General features: G+C 43.3%; 2 protein-coding genes across 2 annotated transcripts; one reads left to right on the plus strand and one right to left on the minus strand.

Moving 5' to 3' along the window:
• The first annotated feature begins 881 nt into the window (after positions 1–881).
• Positions 882–12,606, plus strand: arhgdia (Rho GDP dissociation inhibitor (GDI) alpha). Its single transcript, XM_085403518.1, has 6 exons — positions 882–992; positions 8,920–9,118; positions 9,904–9,987; positions 10,414–10,490; positions 10,647–10,710; positions 10,983–12,606. Exons 2-6 carry the CDS (start codon positions 8,926–8,928, stop codon positions 11,183–11,185), a joined length of 621 nt encoding a protein of 206 aa, XP_085259644.1. The 5' UTR covers positions 882–992; positions 8,920–8,925; the 3' UTR covers positions 11,186–12,606.
• A 2,414-nt stretch (positions 12,607–15,020) lies between these two features.
• cdr2l (cerebellar degeneration-related protein 2-like) lies at positions 15,021–22,559 on the minus strand. Its single transcript, XM_085403520.1, has 5 exons — positions 21,794–22,559; positions 19,695–19,807; positions 17,914–18,062; positions 17,452–17,616; positions 15,021–16,583 (listed from the first exon to the last, which is right to left on the minus strand). Exons 1-5 carry the CDS (start codon positions 21,870–21,872, stop codon positions 15,647–15,649), a joined length of 1,443 nt encoding a protein of 480 aa, XP_085259646.1. The 5' UTR covers positions 21,873–22,559; the 3' UTR covers positions 15,021–15,646.
• Positions 22,560–22,909: the final 350 nt, after the last annotated feature.

The following is a 22,909-nucleotide window of genomic DNA, read 5'->3' on the forward strand; positions in this document are numbered from 1 at the left end:
GTTGAAGTACAGCCACTAGATGGCACCCTGCTCTGCTATATACCTTTAAGTTTTCAGTATGTGCTCGTCACCACGCCTTTTGCAAGCACACAGGCGTGTATTAAATCTCAAGTCTGTAAAGAGGCTTATGTGCTGTGCTACAGATGTGATCAAGTGACTAAAAACCAAAGAGGGCGTGAAGTGAACGTAGTGTAAAAACAGCCACAAAAGGTAACTACATCTGCATGCCCACGCGTGTCGAAGCGCATATTTCCCGGAAGCGTTGCGGGGCAAAAAGTGTGAAACGTTCAGAAGAACAGTTTCCGGTTGGCTTTCAAGGTAATACGTGGAAATCATCTGATCTTATCTGCGCGACTTTTACATAAACGTTTTATCCTGTTCTATTATCATTATTATTATTATTGTTCTCATATAGCAGCGTAGTACGATTTATAGGTAAAAGTGACAATTCGATGCTAGCTTCACACTTCAGTGTGAAGTATAGGTTATGCATTCAGAAAACATAAATAGTCTACCCATAATACAAATAAGAACGTTACATATATAGTTTATGAGTTACTGATGGACTGAAATGTAGTTTTGCAGTTTATTTGAACTCATATAAAAAAATAAACAATAGCAATTCATACACGATTAATTAAAATGCACTGTCACACAAGTATAAAGATACTAAAACTAGAAGTCCCCACTCAGTAAAAATACTATTCTAAATTGTACTTAACATTAAGTTATTTGAACCACATACAAAGAAAATTCATAGTCGAGCTTAAAAAATACTTTGTTGTGGATATTTTCTATTTTTAAAATGTATTGTATCTATACTGCGTGCAGCTGGGGCTACGTTTTTAAAAATGTGTTTTTTGTCGCCCTTTATTTTGAAGGTGGCATACCGGACATTGTGCCCGTCAGCGGCACCGGGCTCAGATTTTCCTCTGCCGCTTCACTGCACTCCCATTCACAGGAGACGTTTCCAGCCAACCACAAGTAAAACGGTAAGAGTAGATAAAACACCCACTTAAGTCTTCTTATAATGTATTTTATTCTGTTAAATGTGCGTTAATATACGTCCTTAAGCTGCTCCGGCAAATTTCTATCGATTACTTGCTAAGAAAAAAGGAAAAAAAAACGGCTAACTTACCGCTTGAACCTGAATTCTAGAAAAAATGTTTACCAAATAATCGCTTACTGTAGTTAAGGAACTACTTTTTAATAGCATGTTATACTCCCGTAGTTGCACTAATGTCGTTTTCTTAAAATTACAGCGAAGTCACTGTAAGGTTGTTCGAAGCCGTCGGTTAGTTGTGAATTTCCGGGTGTTGAACCCGATCTGAGCTGAGAGGGTTGGGGCTATTAAGTAACGAAATGTCACCCGTTGCTGTTAAAAGCACACACATAAAGTGATTGCACTGACCAGTAAAGTAGGGGATTTGTTCAAATTAGTAGTTTAGTCTGCTTTAACACATTCTTCATGATCATGTCCTTTATATGAGGAACATTTTTCAGCCACTTCCTGGAACTCATCTGTCTTTTAATTTGAATTAGCTTACACTTGAAGCAGCCACCATTTTGGCTTTTTTTGTTTTTTACTTGCAAACAATTAATCAGAGCACGTCGATCAAATCTGCCAAGATCGAGTAACTTCTTGAGCACTTTGGGTGTGATAGTTAAGCTGTGTGCTTTTGGCTGAATGGCTGGCAAGTGATTTCTCAGCGTGATCACACAAACCGTGAAGCCTCCCTTTCCTTCCTGTATATGTGTGTGCATGATAAGTAGAGGATTTTTTGGCCCCTTCTTTTCTTATAGAAGGTCGAGAACCTTCTGTTTAATCAACTTCTGCCGTGAATTGTTCACTTGCTTCACCTCATATTTAAAATGTTGCGAGCTTCCAGTGGCGGGCGGATGTGTCTTGCAGCAGTTTATTTCCTCTGGTGTGAGGAGAGGCCTACAGAGGTTTAGAAAAGAAAGGAGAAAGACCCATTTAGGGTCGGTACTTAACATTTTTGGTGTGCTTTCCTGACACTGCTATAATCTTCAAACATGTTCCAGCAACTCACAGTGAAGAGTGCAAGGGTCAAAACCACAGGCCTGAACTGCAAAAATGGCTGGAGCATATTTCTATGAACTGACAAAGTAAAGTTGATGATGCATTTGCCCTTCTCAGTTTACATAACAAAAGAGATTTTAACCAAATCATTGTTTTTCTCCATGTGCCACACTTTTCTAGTGGACTTTCTTAGCCAGCGTAGCAGCGCAAAGCCCTGACCTTTCAGCGTGGCTGGCGCCTTGGCTCTCCCATTCACGCTTAGCTTCCTGCTGCTGTTCGAAGGGATTTCTCACCGGCTATTTTTAAAGCTTCCTATTTATCCTGGGCCTTCTTGGGGATGAAGACATGTTTTGCTTTTCTGTTCTCTCACAGCCACTCCTGTTCTTTCTGCTGCTCATTGACCATGGATTTAAACCCTTTCTGTGACATTTTAGTCTTTTATTCATTAGTACATGTTAAACCGATTTACCAGTGTCCCTGCATACTCCTCCACTCCTTATCTCATTGCATTTCTGTTTTTATCCTACCCACTTGTCTATATTTGTTAGGGTTGGGTTCCTCTGGATTGCATCAGCTCTACAGCACTTCCTCAAAGATTTGGCATGTTAGCACTGCCCCTACAACTTGATTGAACCTATCATGTTTTTTTTCTTCTTTTTTTAGAGGCTTCAGGAGCAGGCCTTCTAGCATTTCTATCATTAAAAAAATGCTTAGCTTGGATTAAGTTAGGCCCCCAGGTTAGCTTGAAGAAGATGAGTTGTGCAGTGCTGTGGTTAGCGCGTTAAAGGATATGAATCATCAAGCCCGCCTGAAAAAGGAAGCTTGCAGTAATTTCTTGACAGACAAAATGGTTCAGTTGCTGCCTGAGGTGCAAGGCTTCCTTATTTGAAGACATGTGCTGCGGGCTTAATCAGTTTCATCAAACATGGGGGCTCTGCATTACTCAGATGCACAGCAGAAAGGTATTTTCATGTGGTGTGTGGTGCAGGTCTTAATTCATGCCACCAAAGCGCTGCTCTTTGCAGTCATTGTGCTAAGTGCACAATTTTCTACTGAGATAAATAAAATAAAAAAAAGCTTAAAATGACAGCAAGATAACAGCGGAACGATATAATAGTTACATTATCTGATACATGTGAAATATTCTCGATCTGTATGCATGAAAAAAAAAATGTTGAACTACAGAGACGGTGGATACAGGATGTGGTCTTACAGCAGCACCCCTTTCCATTACAGTCATTGCAGGGTAGTTCATTTCGAATCAAATCCCAATCTGCTGATTTGATGATTAGGATTTTTGTGGCGCACCCAAATCAGAGAAGTCGCCGCTAAAGCAAAGTGCAACTGTAGAGAGATTGTGTAGGTAAAATTGAACGACTCCAAAGGGCTTATGTGCACTGAGAGCTGCATGAAAGAGCAAGAACACAGAGAGCTGAGAGGATCAAAGCATCACTTTCTAGAATAGAGTTAAGGCCAGGAGCTAAATGTCACCTCATAAAGGTCTAGTAAAGCGCTGTTCATGTCCTGTTCTTGTCTCTGAGGTAAACGTGTGCTTTATTCCATGAAACAAATTCAGACTGTAAGTTATCAGCGATAATACTTCCACTTTTTGATTTATCAGTAAAGCAGGCTTCCCATATTGGTTTACTTTGTCCTGCACCTGGCTGCTGTATGTGCCTAATCACTGGAAAACCTGGCTAATAAAAAGTATTCTTAACAAATATGAGTTGTTGCTGAACCTGCGTGCATTCAGGGTTTTCCAGTTTGCAGCTCTCTTTTGCCTTTACTCCAGCCTGTGATATGCTGTTTGTTGTCCCCCTCCCCCCTCCGCTCCATTGCCCTTTGCCTGCAGTGAAGAACCTGAACAGCAGCATCTATTGCATTACCAGTGGCTCTAAACGGAGCTCATAAGATTACATCAAATCTTCCACGGCCAGAGGGCTGGACTGTGAGGGATGGTAACTGGCTTATCCAGGTAGCCTCAGGGGTAAACCTCTACATTAACCTGTTGTTGTCGTGATAGTTTATGCTGGATCTTCAGACACCTTAAAGCAGATAATAAATGAGCGATCAACCTTTGAGTGCAGACAGTGAGATGGACCCTAAAATGTGTGTGTAAGCCCTTTGGCTTTCTTTGAACGGCATCAGTAAATGTTTGATTCTCTACAGAGGAAACTATTATGTCCTCTTTTTTTTTTTTCTTTTTTTTGTTCCTGCTTTCTGCAAATTATTTCTAAGCAATTTTATTGCTACATATGCTTTGTGTAGTCACAGTCCTTTTAACAGATGCTCCAAAGGCTTGTAGCACACTTGTTGACCTTTTATATCTATAGGCATACCTTTGAAGTGCTCACTCCTGAGACTAAATAAGGCTAAAACTGTCTTGGACATCAAAATGATATACCTACACAGCCTACAAATTGAATAGAATACGTGATTGTATTTAGAGTCGCATCTATTGAGACTTTGTTGTTGCAGTTGCTGGGATTCATTTGGGTTTTGTCTTTTACTTCCTCATGTTTTCTCAGGATTACAGTTTGTTGTTAGAAGTCTGTAGCTCTAATCCCATATTTAGGATTGGTTAGGTGATGCCAGCACCAACCACATTATGCCAATATGCTCAAACAGCAAATCAAAATAAATGCCAACAACAACTAAAGAAAATGCTTTGTGAACCCTGACTTTCCATGATCTAAAAACCCAGGTTAAATCTAAGTAATTTTAGTAGATTAAACTCATAACCATGTTTTATTATTTTTTTATATATATATTAGATATTCTATAAATATATAATAAATGTTACATTTTAATTTTTAAATAATGCCGTTCATGGTGCTTAATGAAAGTAAACCAGGGAAATACAGAATACATCACTTCTAATCTCTATTTACTATCGAAATAATGCTCAGTATTTTAGTAGAGAATAAAAAGTTGACTTTAACTTTGATTTAAAAACTCTATAAAATTTGTTTTCTAGTATTTCTGTCCAGGGGATGTGGCATATGAAAGAATAACTTTTTTTATTCACCTCATTAATGGTTAAAAGTAGATATTCAATAACAACAATATGCAACCTGAAAGATGAGGACAAACACAAGAACCACAAGTTTGCTTTCATTGTATGGATGTTTCAGTAATATAATATCTAGTTCATTACCCTTATGAACACTCACACACATATATTAATGACACCTGTAGCTCTTGTGTCATCCCACAGGGATTACCTGGTGCCTCCTTAACCTCAATAACTTGCCACAGTCACTAATGTTTCAGCAGGAGAGCTTCGTGGTGCGTCACCAGCGACACTTCCACACAAACACTTTCCTCTCCTGGCCCCGAATGCCTTGTGATCCATAATCCCACCTTTTCTTATTGCTCAGCAGTGTTGCTAGGGAGCAAGACTAATCTCAAGCCTCAACTCCTGCCAAGCCTGGTATGTTTGTAAATTTGTGCTGCTTAGTCCAGCCAAGCGGCGAGATTATCACCTGTAAGGAGAAAGTAGCACAGGTGAAGGTTGGGACAGCAGCACATCCCAGTGTGGGTTTACACGATCTCATGACCTCTGTGTTGATTCCCAGCAGGCAGAACAATGACGGGGCCTTTTCCTGTCAGCTCAGTATGTAGCTGCTTAGCCACAAGCCACATGGATTGAGCGAGGGGGGAAGGGCTCTCTTTAAAAATATGCTGAATCAACAATTTCACACTTGATTAAGATGGTAACTTGAAGTGATGTGGCTGTCTGCCACACTTAGAACAGCCGTATCTATAATTTCTTGGTGCTTATGTTGGTAAATGTGGCTCGATGCACTGGAATAACTTCATCAGATGCCCTGCAGTTTTACAGTTCAGAAATGACTGCCTGCATTTATTATGGTGATTGTATTTCACGTCAGTCTAGTCATTACCAGGCTTAGTATCATTAGAGACAAATTTGGAAACTGTTTCTTTGTGCACCATAATCATGTTTTTCTGGGAAAATGTTATCCAATCGTACACTGTATACAAAAGATGGACACACTGGCTTCCGTTTTCCAAGCATGAAAATGGAAGCAGGAAGTGTCTTAACCCTGCATGCTTACTTGTGCCAGCAATGCCATAATGCAAACCTGCTTTTCATGTGTTCTTAGTAAAGCTTCTTTATATAGAGCTCACAAAGCGCTGTACAACAATTAAAGCAATTAAACCATGTTCTGATTTTATGACCTGTCTTGATGATTTTATGATCTCAGTCTAGTTTTAGCTCTGGTTGAATAGAATAGAATCATTTTGTTGTATTTCGGCCCCCATTGGAGTCAAAAAAGGAGAGTAAAGCTTGGCGCGTCTCCGTTGCGATGTAAAAATTTGCGGTTTCAAAATGCCAACGGTGTAGAAGCTCAGTTCAAGGTTTGCTTTGTGACTTACCTAGTGGTTTAGAATCACTAACTGAATAGTATATAGTTATTAGATTCAGCCATACTTTCATCTTGGAGGTGAGGTACTGATCCAGTCAAAAAATAATAATTTTTATACACTAACAGCTGAGATTTAGGACAGAGAAGTTTTGACTTGAGATTTTCAGAATAGTTTCCAGTAGAGAAACATGCCAGTTCTCTGTGACTGAGCACTTCCTGCTGTGTGACAGTTTGGTATGCTGCAGTCACAATGCTGCTCGCTGCACAGCCGTCACAAGGAGTGCATTGAAAGTCGAGAAGAGGAAGCGAGAAAAACAACCTGTGCCTTGAAGAATGATATGACACATCACTGTGATATCTGGTCTGATTTTCTTCTCCGTCTCTTTCTCCCTGTCTTTTTGACCAGGAAACACTCACACAGCTGACAGGCCAAACCAGCAAGCTATTGGGATAAGAGGAATTTGTGCTTTTATGGGAGCATAGAGGCCCAATTTGGGGAAAACAAAAAAAACAAACTGTGCTGCATTCTCAGTTCCTGCTTGGCTAATGCCCAACTGTATATGGAGGCAAAATAGAGCAGAGCAGAGGGTTAGGCGGATCAACAAACCAGTTTTGTTTTTTTTCAACACTGTTCATTTGCTGAGTGTGATTTGCTGCAATGGGTGAGGTTGTGTCAGCTGTATTCTGCTGCCGAGGGTAACAACCTGTACTGAGCAGGTGAAACTGGCCTCGTAAGCTGTCGCCACTTAAGGGTTGTTTGTCTGGTGGGTTCTTGTGCGTTTGCTTTATCCGCATTTGTTAGCTTGCCTGTACCCGTTCATTGTGTCATTACCTCCCGGGTTAACCTGATTTGCAACAGTACAAAAGAAAAAGAAGCTGAGGTGTTAGTCACTGCCTGCATCTTTGTAGCATGTGTAACTAAGAGTTTAAAGGAGAAGAAGTTGGTGCTCTAATCTTCCTCTTTCAGTTTAATGCAATACTGCACATTTTTGCACAGTTTAAAACAGTGATACGTGTGGCCCGTGTTGATGCATGGTTAAATTCAGCGCAGTACAGGAAGTTCTTTCAACATGCAAACACGCAGGATGAGACATTTGAGGGTGTAGCTGCTCGCTAGCTAGGAGGAATGTTCTGTTCATGGCAAGACAGGGCAACACCTGCAGATTAATAAATAATTGTCGCTGACCAGAAAGAGCTTTCTGCTGTGTTGCCTCATTATTTGACAGTAAGTAGTGTCACTTCTTCTAATTTTGTTAGAAGTTTAGAGTTGCTTTGAGATTCGCCTCAAAGGGCAAAGTGCATGAAAGCTGGTCTTTGTGTTTCCGTTGCAGGTCTCTGCCTTCTTGCTTTCTATGTGTGATAAATCAACTGCTTCAAGTCGATAAAGCACTGTATGACTGCGACTGTGGTTTGCACTGTACGTGAGGCTTCAGTGGTCGATAAGAGTAGAAAAGTGCTATCAGTTTGTTGATGACTGCAGGTTCTGTTCTCATCTTGTTGTGCTTGCAGAACAGACCTCACGCAAGTGTTACACAGTACCATCATCCAGCTGCATGTGTTGAACAGCACTGTGCAGGCTTTGCCCAGCATTTGTGCACCAGATGTTATAAATTGCATAACTAGAGCAGGTTTGTTGTCCAAGGTCTCATTGTGTTACTGTGCTGTTGCCTGCTCAGAATCACTGGCAATTAGCAGTAAGAGTGGTTGTGAGAGCACAGCTGGGTGTAAACGGCCACGCGCGCATTGCTGTTTTTTACTTGCTGTTGAGCCGGAGAGACTAGGACAGCATGGAGCTCAGATAACCATCAGCTTCTTAGACCACCAACCTCTGCTGTATGTCATCGCTGCGACATCAGGGAAACTGGCTGGTCCGCCAAGTAGACTGCGAGGGTTAGAGTGTCATGTGTCTTGGCTCGTGTCTGCTAGGGTGTGTGCATATGTGCAAGTCTGTGTTGAGGTGTTGAATAAACAAAGGGGCTTTGGAAGTGGCTGGGCTCTTGTCAAAATAATGTGAAAGTTGCCCGCAAGGCACAAAACTGACTCATCTTTGGTTTATTTCAATATAGCTGACCTGTTGCCAGCTGCCTGTTAATGAAGAAAATAGTGCACACGAGCTCTGTGGATTGTTCCTTTTGTCACTCTGTTTGAACAGGGAAGTTGCTCTGAAGTGAAAGTTTTTGCAGAGCAGATGCCATTACTTTGTCTTTCAGCATGTGAACTATTAAAGCAGTAGAATAGGCTGTTTCTTCCTACATGACCTGCAGCTTTAGAGTGCTGCGCCCAGGTCAAAGTTTGTTATCCCTCAGGATAATGAATCCCAGCAGCTGGAAGTCTTAAACAGCCCGTCGCTACTTTGCTTCGTAGCAAGAGTGAAAAGGAGAAGCAGTCTGTGGTGCGAACCTCTGTTGGTCAAAGTGTATTACTCTACTTTCCTGTCATCTAACCCTTCCTCTCTCTTCTGTCAATGTTTCCTGCTGCAATTAGCACACCATGGCAGAGCACGAGCCCACACCAGAGGAGCTGGCAGCGATCGCAGCAGCCAATGATGAGAGCGACTCTTCTGTCAACTACAAACCCCCCGCCCAGAAGAGCTTGAAGGAGATCCAGGAGCTGGACCAAGATGACGAGAGCCTGCGCAAGTACAAGGAGGCGCTGCTGGGAAACGCGGCTGCTGTAGTCGTTGGTGTGTTGATGTTAATTAACATACGTCAATAAGCTTAAATACGCGTTGATTTCAAGAAGAGTTGGAGTGTTTTTTCTTGTGGATTTAGCTTGTGCCTTTTTTAAATTTATGATTAAAACCTGTGTAGTGACGACATGACAAAAGTATGTTAAAGTCATTCTTTAATAAACCTGCCAACGTTGTTGCTCAACATGTTTGTCCTACCAATAGCACGGCGTATCACAAGGCCAGGAATTTGTTGTAGAAACAGTTAGAATATTGAAAACTGAGCTTATGAGTCAGAAACTAGTCATTAACAGCTCAGACAGACTCTTTCCTGTATTTTTGCCATTGAGTTATATTCTCAGCAAAGAAATCTGTTTAAAAATATACAGATTTACTGTCATACAGCATGCTGGTACTGTTGATCTGAAATCTTTGTTAGTTAAAAGGCTTTAAATTACTAATTTTAGCACAGTATTCATGAAAGTAGAGCAACTCCACGTGTGCAAAGTAAAGCAAATCCTTTCCGGAGTACAATTTCAGTTCAAGAGCTTGAAAAGCAGAGATTGTTATGGCGTTTCTAACTCTCCAGATACGAGCGTTTAATGTTTTAGACAAATTTCACTGAAATTAAATGCAACGTAGAGTGAGTGTTCGAGTAGTTATATACACACAAATGGATGTGTGTGTACGTAACACCTCCCCTGAGCATTTTTCTGTTGTTTTATTCAAACTAATGAGATTTTCTATCTCCTGCTATACTGTGACGATGTTTTTAATTGCGTGACTTCTTCTTGTCTTAGATCCCACTGTCCCCAACGTCCAGGTGACGAAGATGGTTCTGGTGTGCGATACGGCTCCAAACAATCTGGTCCTCGATCTGACTGGTAAGTAGAGCAGGTGTGTCCGTGCCGATTTTAGTTTAGAAACTAGAAATCTAAAATAAGTGAGCAGAAGTGAGGCTGGCATACAAGTCTCATTGTTGTGTGTGTGTGTGTGTGTGTGTGTGTGTGTGTGGTGGGGGTCATAGGCCTGCTGGGTCATTAGTTCACTAATCGGTGTCGACTTGATTCCTATGTGTCCGCGTTAATGAGCCATTTCCTGAAACTTCAGCCCCCTCCAGCAGAGCAGAGGCTCACTTGTGACATTGTTCCCCCTGGTGGTCATTATTCTTACTACAGGGTGTTGAAACCCCAAAATCCACGGGAACTGTTTATCAGCCTGCTATATTTATTTATTTATTTATTTATTTATTTATTGTCAAAGTGGAAAGAATCTGACTCTTCTGTCCCTGCTGTGTTGCTTTCTGCCAGGGGACCTGGAAGGCTTCAGGAAGAACCCGTTTCCGATGAAGGAGGGAGTTGAGTACAGAATAAAGATCTGCTTCAAGGTGAGAGTCTGGTGTTTGTCACACTCGCCACTGCGCTCTGTTTACGTCGCAGTGTTGTTGTTACAGCACTGCTGGAGATGTAACTGCAGTCTGCAGAGCACTATCATTATCGTCAGAGGCTTTTCAGAGGAATTTAACTCTTGTTGCCTTCTGCAGGTCAACAAAGAGATCGTGTCAGGCCTGAAGTACATGCAGCAAACTTTCAGGAAAGGAGTTAAAGGTGAGCCTGCTCAAATCATCTCACTCTGCTGTTTTTTTTTGTTTTTTTTTTATAAAGCTGTACTGATTTTCCTAAACCTTGCCTCTCATACATGGTCACCATACAGTAATTATTAAAAAACAATGAAACTAAAACTATAACCATTTTCATATGATAAAAATCCATGCTGGAGCTAAACTGACTTAAAAACAAAAGGCAAAACAAAATAAAAACTAGTGAGTCTGCCTCTTGATCCTAAAGTTCTCCTTTTTCTTTCCCTCTGTGATGTGCAGTTGACAAGTCTGATTACATGGTGGGCAGCTACGGCCCCAGACCAAGCGAGGAGTACGAGTTCCTCACCACAATGGAGGAAGCCCCAAAAGGGATGCTGGCCCGCGGCACCTACCATATCAAGTCCAAGTTCACCGATGACGACAAAAACGATCACCTGTCTTGGGAATGGAGCCTCGCTATCAAGAAGGATTGGAAGGACTGATTTTTTTGATTTTTTTTCCCCCCTTCCCACACTCGCTCGCTGGTCCACCAATGTCTTCCTCTGCTTTGTTTCCGCTTTTCTTTTTTTTCTTGCCATCATTCCCACCTCCCCCTGGATATTGGATTGTTTCAGTCTTTTGCTCTCTCCGTCCATCAGCTTGCTCACTCCTCTCCTGCGGTTCCATCTATTTTCCTTTTCTTCTAAATTCCAATCACTTCATCATTCCTCCCATAGCAACGCTGATTGATTTTTGTTTGCACCAGCCTTTATTACAAGAATGACATCTTAAAAAAAAAAACCGGAGAAAGTAAATGGTGTTCATTATCCAGATTTTTGGTTACAGTTTGTTTATAAAAAAGGAAAAAAAAAAAAAAAAAAAGCATCTGTTAACAAGCAAATTTGATTCCTATCACTTTTTTCCTTCCTTTCTTTTCTCTCTTTTTCACATTGTTTTGTACGATTACCACGATCTGCCTTGGAAAGAATTGTACAGGAAGCTAAAGTGCTGCGTGCACACGATCGCTGTACGGTCACTGAGCAGTAATTGCTGGACACAAATCTTGGACACAGCCCGCCTAAAGCCTTTGAGCAGATTATTTGTAGTTGGGTCTTGTTAAATTATTTGGAATTCAGGCCACTTCTTTTTTCCAGATAGTCGAACAGCCAGCAAATTCTGCTGAGAGAAGAGGGAAAGCAGTTACCTCTAACCCCCTTGCATTCCCTCGCTTTAGCTGTGGCTGTTTGTTCTTTTTTTTATTTTTTTCCTGATCAGGGTATTTTGGCAGGTTTTATTTAGTTTTTTAGCAGCCGCGTGGCCTTAACAAGTAAATAAAAAAAAAAAAAAAAAATAGACAGCCTAGTTGAGCCAGTTGCCTTCTTACTATTAAATATTATATTTGCCAGACCATCGTGTGAGCCTGTTTTAACAGATTTTGTATTACATTGACAGGGAATCAGGACTGAGGACATGCTAGTCTCCTTGTTTCAGGGTGTCAATCATATCAGCTTTATTCGCCAACACCTTCATTTCAGTACTTTGTAGGTTTCTTCAAATCTAATAAATGAACTCTAAATCTAAGAGTCCGGGTTGTACTAATGGCTTTATATCACCCAGTCTCCTCTTATGTTCCTGAGGACATCAATTCTAGCGCGTTACCTCAGTTCCCTATTGAACCGAACACCGCAGAAAACTGTTAAACCGCTCACCTCGTATTGCTCAAGTTAAAGATTACCACTGCTGACTGTGCCTCCAGACTCTCCCGACCGGCCACGCGCCGCCTCTGCTGACTCGACAGAGCTCAGAATCGTCTATAATTGACTTATGAACCAGAATAGAGACGCGAGTCCTTTAACCAGACACTGATGGTTAACACATCCTGCCATATGAAAGTGTTTTTCCTTTTTTTTTTTTTTTTTTTTTTTTTTTTTTTTAAATACACTCCATAAGTATCCGAGTGAAGCCCGTCAAGCTTCGTTCAGCTCTCGTGCCGTGGACTGATGTTTTTCCTCTGTGGGTTGAGTGAGACTCGATGTGTGCTATTTGTATTACCCTACAGTTTACTGATCTGTGTTCACATTAAAGTGTTCAGACTGGGTGTGTGTGTGTGTGTGTGTGTGTGTGTGTCGTGTTTTATTCAGGGTTATTACCAAACAAACTTCCTTCATGAGCACTTTTGCAACTATTAGCAAAACAAAGAAGCACTCAGAGCTCAAACCTCTGCCAAGAAACTCGCTCTCTGGGCAGTATTTACTTGAAAGGTAATAGTGCTGCATTTTGTATATATTCACTTTGTTGTCTTTGTTCTTTGTAAATGTACTTTAAGAGGTTTGTAGTGCAGTAAAAACAAGTGCCTAGGGCAGGCTTTTGTAATTACTGACATCATCCTGAGAATAATTACTAATTATTTATGTGGATTCATTATTTGTCTTGACAGTACTTTCTTTAAGAATCTAACAGATGTTGGGCTCAAGCTGAAAGAGAGGCAGATGTAAAATGCCAAAGTGAGGTCATAGGTCAAACGAGACATATTTGTATACAAATTGTGTTATTTAGAGTCCCTGTTTACCAGTATCATTCCTAAATGTTAGCAGTACAGTGGGGCAAAAAAGTATTTAGTCAGCCACCGATTGTGCAAGTTCCCCCACTTAAAATGATGACAGAGGTCAGTAATTTGCACCAGAGGTACACTTCAACTGTGAGAGACAGAATGTGAAAAAAAAATCCATGAATCCACATGGTAGGATTTGTAAAGAATTTATTCGTAAATCAGGGTGGAAAATAAGTATTTGGTCACCTCAAACAAGGAAAATCTCTGGCTCTCACAGACCTGTAACGTCTTCTGTAAGACGTTACAGGTCCCCCACTTCTGTCCCCCACTCGTTACCTGTATGAATGGCACCTGTTTGAACTCATCATCTGTATAAAAGACACCTGTCCACAGCCTCAAACAGTCAGACTCCAAACTCCGGTGCCAGACGTGTTCCGCTGCTGAAGCCAGTGCATGTCCAGGCCCGTCTGAAGTTTGCCAGAGAGCACATGGATGATACAGCAGAGGATTGGGAGAATGTCATGTGGTCAGATGAAACCAAAGTAGAACTTTTTGGTATAAACTCAACTCGTCGTGTTTGGAGGAAGAAGAATACTGAGTTGCATCCCAAGAACACCATACCTACTGTGAAGCATGGGGGTGGAAACATCATGCTATGGGGCTGTTTTTCTGCCAAGGGGACAGGACGACTGATCCGTGTTAAGGACAGAATGAATGGGGCCATGTATCGTGAGATTTTGAGCCAAAACCTCCTTCCATCAGTGAGAACCTTGAAGATGAAACGAGGCTGGGTCTTCCAACATGACAATGATCCAAAACACACCACCCGGGCAACAAAGGAGTGGCTCCGTAAGAAGCATTTGAAAGTCCTGGAGTGGCCTAGCCAGTCTCCAGACCTCAACCCCATAGAAAATCTGTGGCGGGAGTTGAAAGTCCGTGTTGCTCGGCGACAGCCCCAAAACATCACTGCTCTCGAGAAGATCTGCATGGAGGAATGGGCCAAAATACCAGCTACTGTGTGTGCAAACCTGGTAAAGACCGATAGTAAACGTTTGACCTCTGTTATTGCCAACAAAGGTTATGTTACAAAGTATTGAGTTGTATTTTTGTTATTGACCAAATACTTATTTTCCACCCTGATTTACGAATAAATTCTTTACAAATCCTACCATGTGGATTCATGGATTTTTCTTTTTCACATTCTGTCTCTCACAGTTGAAGTGTACCTCTGGTGCAAATTACTGACCTCTGTCATCATTTTAGGTGGGGGAACTTGCACAATCGGTGGCTGACTAAATACTTTTTTGCCCCACTGTACAAACAAAGGCAGCAGAGTTTTAAGCAGGGTTTCTTAACATGTCTTATTTTTAAAAGTTTGACCTCGAAGAAGAGGTCAGAGGTCCAAAGTACCATGATATTTACAATCCTCATATATCATTGGGGATATGTTGTCGATGCAAATAATGGCAGTAAGAAAAAAATCGGCTAATAGTATTATCACTTTGACTTTTGGATCATCTACTGCCCTTGAAGGAGAGGTCAGAGGTCAAATGTGACACGTTAGAAATCTTTACAGGCTACTTTGTACATGTTAAGAATCGTAGTTTCTAAGTTACAAGGCTTTTTGTTGATTTTTAATAAATCATAAAGTTGAGCTTGATGGATCTGTTTTATCAGAATTCATTCAAAACTTTCCGAGCTGTTGCATTTACAGACAGACTGGCAGCACACATGCAAGCAGTAACAAAAACATGTATTTAAACCACCTTGGCAGAGGTTTAAACAAAAACAAAAAAGGAGAACATGGTTGATGCAGTAGTTATTTTAATCAACAGGAAACATTAAAACAGCCTATTACAGGAACAAGTTGGATCATGTGACAGCACAGTGTGGAAATGATGAAATAAATCCCTGAAAAAGATGCAGAAGCATCGCTGCCTGTTCAGGAGGTACACTTTTGTGCTATCCGGTGAGTTCAAAAAGCTTTAAGCTCATTGAGCCATTCAAAAGCTTGCGATTCCTGTTTCTCAAAGACAGATTTAGCTTTTTTTGTGTTATCAGCCAGATGCATGCTGTAAATGCTGCAAGTTTTAAAGCTTCTGAAAGTTGGCCTGTTATTTGGCTTCAGTGTTTATCTTTTTTTTTTTTTTTAGCATCAGTTACAAATGACGTCACAACAAAACCCTCCGTTCAGATAGTTTGTCAGTTACAGTCAGGAGAAGCATTCCATCCCTTTGGCAGTTTCATGTGAAACAGGATACAGCAGTGAAGGGTGTCCAAACGGTTAAATGGGAAGCCTTTAAACAGTTTGGTAAACTGAGATGTTTGTAGTATCTCATCAAATTCAAATTCAAATTTTATTTGTCACGTACACAGTCATACACAGTACGATATGTAGTGAAATGCTTCTGCCTCACTTGTTAGTCTTTCTGCTCTTCCTCGTGTTCATGTCGCTCTTTGTCTTCTGCAGTCGGGAGAAGATCTCCTTGAACAGCGCCTTGTACTCTGGCGTGTTCTGGCTCAGCCGTTTGTCCACCTGCTCCACCTGCCTGCTGATCCCCTCCAGGGCTTCAGGGGTGGAGGGAGTCTGAGGGGGTGTAGGAGGGGCGGCGGCGATCACGACGTCTCCGGAGGTGGAAGGCCCCGCGGCGGCCATGTTGTACTCCTTCATGGAGGGATCCCTGGAGACGGGGCGCGAGGTCTGCACCCCTGCGTGGCACAGGCTCTCTTCGTGACGCCTGCACTTCCCCAGCAGCTCCTCGTACTTCTCCAGCAGCGCGTGGTACTGTTCGTCCACCTCCCGCAGGATGGACATGCCCCGTTTGCGCACGCCATTGGCGTGGAGGGCGTAGCTCCCCTGCCGTCTACCGGTTGCGTCACGAGCTGAGATGGCGTTCAGGGCTGTGTCGCTGCAGCTTTTTCTCACCGGTCCTCCTTGCTGCCCAGCCTCTCCAGCACCTCCCTCGCCTCCGTCCTCCTGCCCTGGGCTCTCCTCTGGAGTGTCAGTCTCAGGGCCGTTATTGAGCAGATTCTCTAGGCCGTCTTCCATGTCACCAATCAGACACACCCTGGACTTCCTGAGCTGCTGCATCTCCTGGAGCTCAGCTTCCAACTCCTGAACCCGCAGCTGGCATCCTTCTGCTCCTAGGAGACGCTGCTCCAGGCGCTCAAACTCCTGCAGCACAGCAGCACACTCCCTCTCTGCACCCTCCCGCTTGGACCGCTCTGCAGCCATGGCCGAGTGCAGCGACGACACGATGTCTCTCAGACGGTCGTTCTCCTCATCCAGCGGCTGTCGCTCGGCCAGGTCCACGCTACCCGGATTGGCCAGCAGGAAACCATCCTCATACCTTACAGGAAAAAAACACTCAGTGAGCTGCGTTTGTGGCCAATCTCATTCAAATTTCATGTACAAACACTGCACAGTCACACTATAAATACAGTCCAGTGATAAAGCATTCAAGTCCTTCTGGTTTTTTTGTTTTACATCAAACTAATTTTAATACTAGACCAAGATAACCTGAACAAATACAGAATTCAGTTTTTAGATGATGACTTCATCATTTATAAGGAAACAGCTACTGAAGCCTATCTGGCACTGTGTGGAAAAGTAACTGCCTCTCTTGTTAAGTCAGGAATTAACTGTGATTAACAACATCTTTTGGAAAGAAAAAAAGTTCGGTTTCACTCGCCATACCAAGGCCTCACTGGGTTGGTTATCTAGTAGGACGATGACCTGAAGCACACCAACAAGTCCACTTCTGAATGGCTAAGAAACAAGCAGTGAAAGTTTTGGAGCCAAGCCTGGACTTCAATCAGATTTATATGCTTAAACAGGCCGCTTATGCTAAAAAACCTCTAATGTGGCTGAATTTAAAAAAAGGAAAAGTGGGTCCAAATTCCTTCACAAAGATGTGAAAGACTCATTGACAATGACTGATTATTAGCTTTAAGGAACAATTACTTTTTCACACAGGGCCGTGTAGGTTTGGATACCTTTTTCGCTTAATAAATGAAATCATGATTTAAACACTATGTTTTGCATTTACTCAGGTTATGTTTGTCTAGTATTTGTTTGATGATCTGGAAAAAAGTGACAAATATGCAAAAAAACTAAGAAATGAAATACTTTTTTGCATACAAAGGACATGTTACAGTTACTGTTAGCTCTATGTTACAGACAGCAAAGACACCAATCATTTCCTGACGCTCAGTGACCTCGGAGCAGTGCAGAGCTCCTTGAGGCAGGGGAAAGAGTGGATGGTCTTGCGACGCTCCTTCTTCTCCCTGCGGACTCTCAGCTCCTCCAAAGTTCGCAGCTCCTCAACCCGAGCTGTGAGACTGTCCACCTGGCTCTGTAGGGTCTCCATGGTGCTGGTTAACCTGCAGGCATGCACACACACAGATCACTGATTTTTTCCATTTTGATTACACCATACCTTTATCTCAATGCTGGAATGACTCAGCATTACAAACCAACATAACATAATGTAATCCCTGATTATTTAAATCCGATTATTTTAAAACCAGCTGCTCAGGTGGAGGGAGTGGTCTGTCAGCGCAGCAAGGCTCACATTCTTCAGCTGATTACGAAGTGACTGTTACATCAGGCTCGCTGCTTTTCCCACAGAGGCCAACCACGTATAGTGAAAGCGTGGGCTCAAAGCAGCTGTGGGTCACCTGTCTATTTTCTGCTGCGACGCCTTGCTCTCCAGCACCAGCTTCTCATTGGTGATTTCCAGCTCTCTGGCCGTCACATCCAGCTGTTCGTACACCTTTGCGTGCTGCTCGTTCATCTCCCGCAACATTTCCAGCTGCTTGGACAGGTACTGCAAGAGACGCATGTTTGCAATTAAAATGAGAGGATCTTAATGGTTTACATCTGGAGAACAGACTGGTCCTGGGAGCACAGGGTAGAAGTACTTTAAAGAATGCAAACTAACCCAAATACACACGTTTATACAATTACAGTTCACAGGGGTTCATATGGGTTAAAAGTTCATCTCGTGGGTAGTGTCAGTCAAAACTGTGAGACATCTAAGCCAGAACACTGGAAAATCTACATCTAATAATCTAACTTAAAGGTTTACAGAGAATGGTCAGAACAAAGAGCGGCAGTTCTCTGGGAGAAAATGCCTTGTTGATGTCAGAGGTCAGAGGTGAATGGCCATAGAGCTTCAAGCTGATAGAAAGTCCACAGCAACTTATTAAAACCAAGGTAAGCAGAAGAGCATCTCTGAACACTGCAGCAGCAGAAGAGCACACCAGCTGTCACTCCTGCCAACTAAGAACAAGAAATTGAGGCTACAAATTACACAAGGTCACAAAATTGCACACTGCACTAATAAGTTCCCACTGAGTATAGTTTAAACACCACAGACACCAGAGTATTGTTGTTGCCCATGCCTGTCCCTTTATGACCACAGTGTATCCACCTTCTGCAGGACAGCACACCATGTCACAAAACTAATCATTTCAAACTGGTTTCTTGAACATGACACTGAGTTCAGTGTACTTAAATGGGCTCCACAGTCACCTCACTTTGGTACATTTGCAAAGCCAACAGCATTGTGGAGGACCCCACACACACTCTTCACCCTGCTGCCTTCGGGCAAGAGATACCGGAGTAATCAGGCCCTCGCTGCTAGACTGCGAAACAGTTTCTTATCCCGAGCTGTCAGACTCCCGAACACTCAGTGACTGGATTAACACACACACACACACACACACACACACACACACACACACACACACACACACACACACACACACACACACACACACACACACACACACACACACACACACACACCCTCATATACCAAGTGGCTTTTTGCACAATGCTCAGTCTTTTGCACATTTCTATTGCCCTGTTGTGCATGCACTGTGTTGTGTCTGTATCGTTCTGTTCAGGTTGGTGTTGCACTGTCTTTGTTTTGTTTTTTTGCACATTGCACTTTATGCAGCGCTGTGTAGATTGTCTGTTATATGTCATATGTAGCACCATGACCTCGGAGGAACGTTTCACTGTGTACTGTATCACTGCACATGGTTGCAATAACAATAGAGCCACTTGACTTGACTTGAAATTTGTACCACAAAAAATTAGGACAGCGCAGAAGGAAAATGGGGTCCAACTCAGTACTAGTAAGGTGTTCCTAATATAGTGGCTAGCGAGTTTATATACAGGTTTCGCCTGTTCGATACGTTGACTTTGTGTGTCTATCTCTAAGACTGAGAATACATTTTCAGAGGCTCTCATCAGGTGTTTACTTTACCCTCGGTGAGCCTCGTCGCTAACACCACATGCAGATTTTGAGCTGTGAAGAGGCTGACGCATTCTGCACGTGTTTTTTTCTTCTCACACACTCGTGCTGCTTTCTGCCATTTCTTCCCCTCACTTTATACCATAACTGAGTAGGAAAGGAACACAGACAGGCAGCAGCCCAGGAGTAGCACACCTCAATCTCTTGCACTTGCTCCTCGTTGTTGATGTACATCTGCTGCAGAGAGTCCTCCAGCTCTTTGTTGCGTTCCAGGAGGGTCTTGCCGAGCTCCGCTGCCAAATGCAGGTCTGACGAGAGATGGGAGAGAAGGACAGACATAAGCAGAGTTCGCTCTCAGGGCTTTACGGCTAAAACCAGTTGTTCAGGCTTGTTTGTGGATGACTTAATGAAAACCAAGATAAAGAGAACAGGCACCAAATATTACCGTGCATTTATTTTAAAGATCACAATAGTTGTCTTGCAGATTGGTTTCTCTTCACATCATGCTGATAAAAGCCTGCAGTTGTGCGCACAGCAGGAGCCTGAGCTCTGACAACACCTTAACAGTTGCTGATATTTTCTGACACAGCGTGAAGCATCCATTATTCATTCTCCTCTGGTGGATAAAAACAAGCTGGACTGAAGAGGAGGAGGAGGAGGAGGAGGAGGAGAATCCTGCTGGCTCTGTATACTTGGAGCTCATAACAAACATGGGGGAGTGGAGGGACGGGAGGAGACAGAGAGGCACTGACATCCATTACTGAGCAGTGAATGGAGTGTTTTTTCAACCCAACGCAGAGGATAAAAACACAAGCCTGCATGCATGCAGTTCTGCAGGTGTAAAACCCAAAAGATTAGATCCGATTGGGCTCATTTGCATGTAACACCTCTGCCTTATCTAACATATTTAACAAGCTCCATTTGTGCACGCTGTGCATCCTCTCTGTCGCCTAAAACGCAGCGAGGGGAGGCAAGGACATGCTTCAACAAGACAGAAGAGATAGCAAAACTCCAGCCTGAACCGGAGAGCGCTAATGAGCTGAGGAAGAGGCGTTGGAGGAGAGTTCGCACGGCACCTCACAGTCACGGCGCCGCTTCTGTCCCTGTGGCGGGCACGTGCCGAGAGTCTTCTGTTATATAACTTCTGAGTTCTGTGCAGGAGGCCTTGCTGAGAAAGTCATCCTTATCACAGGGACTGAACTCTAACTCCTCATGCAACAGGCCCCCCCTCACAGGTCAGATGAAGCTGCAGGACTAACCACACCATCTGCCAGGACTCATTTTCCATGTTTGCCTGATTCTAATAACCACACAGAGGTAGGGGGTGGGTAGGCGAGGGGGGTGGTGTCACCAAATAGTAGATCCGGCAGCAGAAAAGTTGCATAACGCAGCATCATTTCTGGGGCAAAATGATGCCAGGCTCTAAAGTGCACACAGTGTATTTGTGTGGCACAGTGAGAGCTTGACGGTAATTACGCTTCCAGTCTGACCCCGAAAAGCCTCAAATCTCTGATCTCCACTAAGGAGGCTTCGTCTGGGGCTCCCTAATCAGATCAGCCTGCGGGATGGGGACAGAGTGGGGTTGGGGGGGCTAATGACTTTAGTCTGTATGCTGAATAATGCTGAGATGAAATTCTGATGATGGACACACACACAGGGAGTCAAATCCACCTGCCTCTCCATGCATGCTGCACAATGACGCTACAAAGCTGCTTTAGCTCTCTGGGTCAGCAGGTAATCAGGAGATGGGGTGATGCTGCTGCAGGAGGACGCAGGCTTTCCAGAGCACAGCTCTCCTCAGACGCACTCTCAGTGAAACTGCAGCCTTTTAAAGCCATTTTTCTGGCAGGGCTGGTCACACAGCAGCAAGGAGGAGCAACAATAAACAGTCTGAGCTGCCTTTGCTGCTCTTTGCTTCTTTCATTTTATTCAAAAATCTACAAAGTTCTGGGGATTTGTTGCACACACTGTGCTGACCTTTTTGTTAGGAACATACACTCAAAATAACGTCATGCAGCTCCACAGCAAGTGGGCTGATGGATTTGAGAGAGAAAAACAGCTTGAGATGAGAGGAAGACATTCAGTCAGTCTGACAGGAGGACTGCTGTCCGAACCACCGCTGACAGGATCGGAGTAATTGATGAGATGAAGGGCAGGCAGCTCCAACTCGTGCATGAGTTGCCTTTAAGAGGTGCAACCTCCTCCCGGTTTTCCACCCACCTCTAAATGCATGAACACCCGGGGGCCAGCGGTTGCTAATAGAAAAGGGGTGGGGTTGGGAGGAGTGGGCTCACCTTGCTCCAGGTCCCGCTGGTCGTACCACGGCTCCTCTTCCTCCGTGACAAACTCCTCCATCCTCCCCGCGCGAAGCATCGATGCTGCCGAACTTCCTCTTCTTCTCCTCCTCCGCCGGCGATGTGAGCTGCCGGTGGTACCGACTGCTCGCCCGGAAGTGACAACGAACAACAGCCCCCCCAAATCACTCAGAGAGAGGAAACCTCGGCGGCGGGGACTTCGGTGCACCTGCTCCTTCTCCTTTTTCTTCTCGAAGCGTCCGCAGATATGAAGCACCCCGCATCCGAGCGGCCTCGACGTGAAGCAGGTTGGAGGAGGCTGACAGCGTCTCCTCGGTGTCTCATCAGGCTTTGATGTGCAGCAGCAGCAGCGGACGCAGACTGGCAGCCTGGCGGCAACCGAGTAACCGAGCGCTGCTGGTGCTGCGTTTATGTGCTGTGGGAGAAAAGTGCTGTTTGCAACGTTAGTCTTTTGAGATTCTTCTTCTACTGTTCCCTTAAAGAATTCAGTGCTGTTTTTACCCTATCAGTGAGGTTAATAGACTTTTTTTAACAGACCATTTTACTGTGCAGTACTGCAAATATTGATATTGAGCCGATACCAATATCAGCGTTCGTATCAATACTATTGATATTTGGATTGATCCGGCCACTATCCAAAGCTTACAAAAGAGAGATCTGGCCAAAAGGGCCAGCGGAAATTGAAACAAGTAAAACATAATGGTACTATAAACACATTTTAAGTGGCCAAAAAGGGCCGGATTCTTTATAATGTAGGTAAATTAACACATAATCATGAAGATTAAAATATATACACACCCTTTTCGTAAATGATGTTGACTACTGTGTATTTACCAACATAAGCAATGACATTACTCATAAAAAGTGTGGGAGGCTCTTGAGTCCTACGTTAGCAGGAGTTCCTGAAAGCAGCACTACTAAAGATGACATCATCGTTTACTTGACAGCGTCCCCACCAGGGACGTCTCCTGTACAGTTAATAATAACAACAATAATAAGAGACGTCTCACACTGTTTGGTACTTTGTATTCGACACAGACTTTATTGTGAACAATCTGCAGCACAGATTGGCTCCACTGTGGCCACCAGGACTCC

This window comes from Rhamphochromis longiceps, linkage group LG4 (genome assembly GCF_057381845.1).
Source record: "Rhamphochromis longiceps isolate RC_006_pf linkage group LG4, R_longiceps_female_GT1.1, whole genome shotgun sequence".
NCBI classification, from domain to species: Eukaryota; Metazoa; Chordata; class Actinopteri; order Cichliformes; family Cichlidae; genus Rhamphochromis; species Rhamphochromis longiceps.

Coding starts and splice junctions, on each gene's coding strand:
- arhgdia (XM_085403518.1), top strand. CDS start 8,926: ATGGCAGAGCACGAGCCCACACCAGAGGAGCTGGCAGCGATCGCAGCA. Junction 9,119..9,903: donor CGCGGCTGCTGTAGTCGTTG/GTGTGTTGATGT, acceptor TTCTTGTCTTAG/ATCCCACTGTCCCCAACGTC. Junction 9,988..10,413: donor TCTGGTCCTCGATCTGACTG/GTAAGTAGAGCA, acceptor GCTTTCTGCCAG/GGGACCTGGAAGGCTTCAGG.
- cdr2l (XM_085403520.1), bottom strand. CDS start 21,872: ATGCTTCGCGCGGGGAGGATGGAGGAGTTTGTCACGGAGGAAGAGGAG. Junction 19,808..21,793: donor CCAGCGGGACCTGGAGCAAG/GTGAGCCCACTC, acceptor ATCTCTCGTCAG/ACCTGCATTTGGCAGCGGAG. Junction 17,617..17,913: donor TCGCAGCAGAAAATAGACAG/GTGACCCACAGC, acceptor GCATGCCTGCAG/GTTAACCAGCACCATGGAGA.